This window comes from Myodes glareolus, chromosome X, assembly GCF_982192425.1.
Source record: "Myodes glareolus chromosome X, mMyoGla1.1, whole genome shotgun sequence".
Classification (NCBI taxonomy): Eukaryota; Metazoa; Chordata; class Mammalia; order Rodentia; family Cricetidae; genus Myodes; species Myodes glareolus.
In genome coordinates this window covers 29,371,999-29,378,787 of record NC_142053.1, presented here as the reverse complement: position 1 = coordinate 29,378,787, position 6,789 = coordinate 29,371,999, and the positions used below count along the sequence as shown (strand labels likewise).

The window sequence follows — 6,789 nt, the reverse complement described above, 5'->3', positions numbered from 1 at the left end:
TTTATCTATTTAGTCATTAAATTACTCTTTATTTATGTAAGACCTAATTCCTGGTGTGTCTCTAGAGTTTTGACTAAATTTCCTGTCTCTAAATCCACACACCTATTGTTTTTGATAAAGAGGCCAGAAATACAGTCTGGATAAATGATAGCCTCTTCAACAAACGGTGTTGGTCAAATTGGATGTCTGCACGTAGGGAAATCAAAATAGGAAATCACTGGTCCACTGCAGTTGTAGATTGACTCCTGGGTGCCTGCAGAAGTGAGGCCCTTTGGGGGAACCCATACCCTCGTGGTGATGGGAGAGATGAAGGGAAGATCCAGCAAGGAAGGACTATCCCTGAGGTTACTGCCACAGGAGATGATGCCCTACCTGTCTGCCCTGGCTACCTTGATAACCAGGTCTCCCTCTGGCTACTGGATTCCATTTACAGGGATCTGAATATTGTTAAGATATTAATAATACTGGAATATTATTTTATGCTGGTCTACTTTTCTAAAAAGCCCCCTCTGGATTTGACTTATGACTCTAGACCTAATCATGCTTTAAAAAATGAACAAAAATTCCTCTCCATCTAGTGTTTGGTGATCTGCCTGACTTTATGACAGGGAAAGGAAGGCAAAGCAGAACAGTCAAGAAACTGAGCGATTGGCTTCATTCAACTCCCTAAGATTTTGCAACTGCAAGACATACATGTTACAATTAGACCCTGTCTACTTGCAGTACAATATATTGTAATCTTGTATTTTTGTCTCTATAAGCCTTGGATCACTCGGTCCAGGGACCAAATCTAGGGAGAGCTCTCAGTTTAAGTCCTGGAGTCATGAGCATACAGCACTGTTATTTATTTGATCAAGCCTCTTCTTATTAAAATTGATTCATGGTCAGGGTGAATCTCTGAGTGATCCCAGACCCACAACATTGTGTTCAATTTTAATGTGTTAGCTTCTATTTTCCTTATTATATTTTCTTTTATTATTACTCCTTAGAAGACTATACGGTTGTATACATTCTACATATAATATATGATATATGCAATTGCTTTATTGATTCTTTGGGAACTTCACAACATGCATCCCATTTCTCCTCATTTCCCAGTCCCTCTATATCCTCACTTTTCCCCTGTGGTGTCCCTCCCGGAAAAGAAAATTTAAAAAAACACCAAACCAAGCAACAAAACAAACAAACAAACAAAAATCCCCACTTCACTCCTCTGTCTTTCGTGCTGCTCCAATTATTTTAGTGGCCTTGGGACCCGTGGTCTGACATGCAGTATACCGTTTTGTCCAATCAGATCCGCCTGAAAACGTTCACTTTGATGAGTCGTCGGTCTGGTTAAAGGTCTCTGGTATCTGGATCCTGACAGAAACTCCTCTCCACTATCCCGCAGCTGCCCCAAGTCGGGGAGATCCTGCAGAACCAGTCCCTTCACATGTGCCAGCAGGTCCTAGATGGGTAGATGCTATAGTGGGCCAACTCAAAGCCCTGATATTGCCCTGGGAGGTAGGTAACCTGGTCAGTATTGGTCCTCAAGCCGCCCCCTCAGGTGATCAGTGGGCCAGCTCTCCTACACCAATTCCATCAGGGCCAGCGGTTGCATGTCTGTGTTGAGGGGTGGGGCCATCTCTCCTGAGTGCAGGGACCAGTCCTCTATGTCTGGGCCACTGGGACCAGCTCGGCCGTGAGTGTCAGGGTCAGTTCTCTTGCCACAGTGTCTAGCATGATTCAGGGCCAACTTTGCCAAGGCTAGTGAAGGGCAGGACTGGCTCAGCACGACCCTTGGCTTTCATCATGCATGACCTTCTATGGTAACATAGACCAGAGACATCAGCACAAATCTCAGCTGCACCAGGACCATAGATCCAGACATGGCCTTGTGCATCGTCTCTGGCTCAGATGTCACCATGACAGCTGTGGCAGCCTAGGTCATCCAGATCTGTATGGCCCCAGCAGCAGCATGGCTCTCCACCACACATTTGCTCATCACAGTGACCCTCTCTGCCCATTAATGTCTTCAGCCGGTCCAGGCTGGCCTGTGGGCGTTGTCCACCCACCTGTGCTTTTTCTTTTTCGAAGAGGGACAGAAAGGGGAATGTATCCAGATGGGAGGGTAAGTGGGGAGGAACTGGGAGGAGTAGTGGGAAGGGAAACCATAATCAGGATATGACAAAAAAAAATCTATTTTCATTATGAGGAAAAAAAAGGTACAATCTCCCAAGTAAAATGCATTCAAACCATCAATATCATCTGTGCCAGCTTCTCCTTAGATTTCTTGTTTACAGGATTACTTCTGAATCTCTTGCTCAAAGGATGAAGTGAGCCTGAATCAAGAAGGCTTATGTGACCCATTGTCTCCCAATCACCACATATTGGGAATAATCATCTATGCAAGCAACACTCATGACTTAGAAATGATACCCCATGAAACTAGACTTTGTCATTCTGTTTAAATGGAATTTCCTGAAAAGTGTACCTCATAGCCTACAAAATACCAGAAAGCATGTGGAGGTTATGTTTTTATTGTTAACAAGAGTGTTCAATATTAGTTAAGCTTAACAATGGGCACATGTGTCACCAATTAGCCATTTGGCTCCTGAACGAAGGATGATGCCTTTCTAGGAAGAATCTTCTTCTATGTCTCTAAGTATAATGATGTCTTCAACTGGAGGTGTGTTTTCTACCGGACGAGTGTTTTCTTCTTCCTTTCTTTGGCTCTTTGGTTGGTAAACCACACCTAAAATCAGAGGGAGACAAGATTGTTTTAGCATTGGCTTCCACCCTCAGAGCCAAGAGAAAAAAGTCACTTTAAGGCATCTAACATGGAACTTCCTACTCAGCTCACAAAAGCAAGCCCCGGCTGTGTGTCAACCTCTGCAAATAGGGCCATGATTTTGTCTTTTTCCTGCACTATAAACACTTCAGTAGGGACTTCCACCCATGGTAAATCTGACCAGCTTATTCTTTCATGTTATACAAAGTTCTTTAGCATCAGGATGAAGAGTACTATCCATGCTTCAGCGAGACTTCCAGAATCCTGCCATGCACAATATTAATCTTTGTGTTTTAAGTGTTGTTCTTCCATACCTTTCAGTCCTTACCTCCACTCAATCCTTATATAACTGTTGGTAATGTGTTTGACTAGACACAACACAGAATGCCAGAAAAATTAACATTAAGGGATGCCACTATGTATTACCATCGTCCCAAGATATGATCATTTCTTTCTTTATGCAGTGTAGTACTTTAACCTGATATTCCAGACACCAAACAGAAAGACATGAACAATCAAAGAGTTAGAGGGGCAAGGAGTATTTCAGTAGGAGGCCAAGTGTCTGGCCAGCTGAGGGTCAAGAATTGCATCACAGTGAACAACATATGTTATGAAGGTTGTCCACCTAGAGAGGATGGCCCTTTTATGTAGTGTTGTTTCAATTTATGCCAAAATAGAGTTAATACAGCTCAGTTTGTCAGGTGCTGTAATCTCAGCACTTGGGGGACTGGAGGCAAAAGAACCCCGAGTTCTAGGACAGCAAGGGTTACATAGAGAAAGCCTGTGCCAAAAATCAATCATTCAAAGAGGGAAAAATGAAATCCATTCATTTAAATGTGCCTAGGTTAAGGCTAGCTAACCCTAAAGAAGGCCATAAATTGTCTGTCCAATTGCTGTTTTTGGATTCACTGACCTTCAGTTTGTCTTCAGGCACGTTCAGAGCTCTCGCAAGTTCTTCCCTGTGTAAAGACAACCACGGATGTTTATCATTCTGCTTTACATGCAATACAATGTCATATATGAATTTTATGCCTTTTACAATATCACCATCCTTTACCCTCACACTCGGTATTAACTTTCATTCTCAGAGGCAGTCTTACTTTTGATATGTCTTAATTTCCTGCAAAAGTTTCTAAATGATAGAGACAAATAATTTTAACAAGCTTTCAAAAATTAAAAATAAATGTCAAACTCTTGCAGAGCAAAGAATGCTAATTTAAAAACAGCACTTGGGGCCGGGCAGTGGTGGCACAGGCCTTTAATCCCAGCACTCAGGAGGCAGAGGCAGGCAGATGTCTGTGAGTTCCAGGCCAGCTGGTCTTCAAGAACTAGTTCCAGGATAGGCTCCAAAAGGTAAAGAGAAACCCTGTCTCGAAAAAACCAAAAAAGGAAAGAAAGAAAGAAAGGAAAAAGAAAGAAAGAAACAAAACAAACGAAATGAAGAGAAAAGAAAAGAAAAGAAAAAAAGAAAAGAAAAGAAAAGAAAAGAAAAGAAAAGATCACTGGCGAGGGGAAAGAGAACCCAAAAGGAATTGATGGTTAGGTACACAGTCCCTGAAGATGAGGAGACTACTGGTGGGGAGGTCACCAAACACAGTATAAACCCCTAGCACTCATGAACTTGATGCTAATAGATTGTTTGGGCCCATTAAACTCTGGTCTCTATATTTCACAGAAATTAAAATATGACTCGGAATGAGAGGTGTGGACTAGGGACACTTGCTTCACGCCAACACTACATGTTGTTACTGAGCTCAGCCCCCACACAGGGCGCCCTCCGGTACCCACCACCAAAGGAGAAGACCCCTGTGACTTGGAGATGGGCGATAGGGAATATAGGGCCTTGAAGCGAAAAAGGACACCTCAACATGAGCCAGAGGCCAGGGATGGTGAGGAGCTCTTGGTCCAAGCCACGTACCTGGCAGCCAAATCTGGGCACTGGGATTTTTTAAAGACTTGTTCCATTTTCTGGATCTGGCGCCCTGTGAAATGGAAATGGTTTTGAGGACCCTGGTGCCTCTGAGGAATCCTTGCCACACCAGCCACTGAGGTGTTCAGATCTTCTGGGTCAAGCTCCAAAGAACATTCCGGGTGGCCACTGCTTTCTCCCACGTTGGCATCACTTTCCTCAGAGTCCCTCTCGCTATCCTGGCCCTGGATGCTGTCATAGAGTCTGATATATGGGAGACCTATGCGACATCCAAAATGGCCACCAACTGCTTCCTTGGCTGCGGCTGAGGAGGAGGCCACAACCCCGTCCTCATACACTATTTCATCCCCATAATCTTGCGTAGTATTAAGTTGAAACTCATAATAAAGCTTCTTGGCCATGACTCCAACTGTGAGCCACAGACAGACTGGGGTCCCGAAAATGAGTGACCTCGAGTTCTAGAATCTCGGCACTGCTACAGACAAAACAATGAGAGGACTGAGGAAAGGGTGACGTCAATGTGTCAATGCTCAGGTCCGAGCATGCTGCCCAGTTCTTCATGCTCGACGTCCAGGCGCTTGCTTGCATGCAGGAGCTGTTGAATTGTGCACCCTCCACTCACTGCTGCCTGACTGGTTGCGCTGGCCCTTCTGCCCACTTGCTGAGGTCGGTGCTGTCTGTTTCGGTGCACAAAGGATGGGTGTGGCCCAAACGAGGAGGACCTGAGGGAGACTGAACGGGGATGTGGAAACGTAGCATGGAGTTAAATCTTTCTCCTAGGCCATTCTTCCAGAATGAGCTTTAATGCTTGTCTGCATGGTGCCCGTTCCTTCTAGCTTGTAAGGAGGAGTTAACAGGTGGATTGTGTGGAAGTGCTAGATAATTTGGAATGGAGTATGGGAGAAAGGCACACACTTGACTCCAGGATCCTCGAGTGAACATGTAAGAATTTCTGTGACCCCCACCCTCCACCCAGGACTAGCAGCTCAGAGAATGGGTTTAGAACCAAGTGGACATGGTCAGCTTTAGAGGCCACTAGTTCAGGAACGCCTGTTAGCATACTGAATGCTAGCCTGCCATTGCTTTTCAAGTACAACATCAAGATTTTAGGACTGGGTTTGAATAGAATGCTAGCTAATGACACTTTCGAAAAGCAAACAAATGGTATGCTCCTCCTAAAGAAAAATGATCTGCTTAGGAAGTAATTACATTGACGGGCAATAGTGGCACACCTTTAATCCCAGCACTCGGAAGCCTGAGGCAGGCAGATCTCTGTGAGCTCTAGGCAAGCCTGGTCTAAAAGAGCTAGTTCCAGGACAGGCTCCAAAGCCACAGAGAAAACCTGTCTGGAACAAACCAAACAAAGAAAAAAAGAGCTAGTTCCAGGACTTGTAGGACAGTAACACAGAGAAACCATGTCTCAAAAAGCCAAAATAATAGTAATACTGATAATAATTATGTCAGATTTTTAATAATTTCTGTTAAATTTTACGTGTAACATTTGCATCAGATCTTATCTCTGAGGGTGTTGATGTGGTTCCTTACTCCTGTTGGACTGAAGGTAAATATATAAATATTCAGGCAACATTTAGAATAAGATTTGGCCTAGATCATACAGCATGTGACACATTATCAGCAAAAGAGTAGGTGTCTGAGTTATCCAAGGTTGGATGTTGGGGAGGTTAAGTAACCCTCGTCCTGACAGATTCTTTAGGGTTTTCCTTGCTCTTGGAATTTTTGGAATCAGCACTTATATACATTAACACCATACACACAATATAGAAATAAAATGAATGACTAAATCTGTTTACAGTTATTGAATAAGGAATCATTTAATTTTTTTCTCTTTTTATTTTTTAAGCAATAATATCTTTATTGTAGAATAATGCAGTACTTTATACAGGGGAAGAGGCTAAAACCTCTTTTTATAAAGGATTTATTATTTATATAGCATTCTGCCTGCACACCAGAAGAGGGCACCAGATTTCATCATAGATGGTTGTGAGCCACCATGTGGTTGCTGGGAATTGAACTCAGGACCTCTGGAAGAGCAGCCAGTGATCTCAACGTCTGAGCCATTTCTCTAGCC

At 43.5% G+C, this 6,789-nt stretch overlaps 1 protein-coding gene across 1 annotated transcript; it reads right to left on the bottom strand.

The window, feature by feature from the left end:
- Positions 1-2,503: 2,503 nt before the first annotated feature.
- On the bottom strand, positions 2,504-5,140 carry LOC148117247 (pituitary homeobox 1-like). Its single transcript, XM_087902999.1, has 3 exons — positions 4,689-5,140; positions 3,684-3,729; positions 2,504-2,734 (listed from the first exon to the last, which is right to left on the bottom strand). The coding sequence occupies exons 1-3, from the start codon at positions 5,099-5,101 to the stop codon at positions 2,678-2,680; spliced, it is 516 nt and encodes a 171-aa protein (XP_087759125.1). The 5' UTR covers positions 5,102-5,140; the 3' UTR covers positions 2,504-2,677.
- Positions 5,141-6,789: the final 1,649 nt, after the last annotated feature.

Coding starts and splice junctions, on each gene's coding strand:
- LOC148117247 (XM_087902999.1), bottom strand. CDS start 5,101: ATGGCCAAGAAGCTTTATTATGAGTTTCAACTTAATACTACGCAAGAT. Junction 3,730..4,688: donor TGCCCAGATTTGGCTGCCAG/GTACGTGGCTTG, acceptor GTCTTTACACAG/GGAAGAACTTGCGAGAGCTC. Junction 2,735..3,683: donor TGCCTGAAGACAAACTGAAG/GTCAGTGAATCC, acceptor CTCTGATTTTAG/GTGTGGTTTACCAACCAAAG.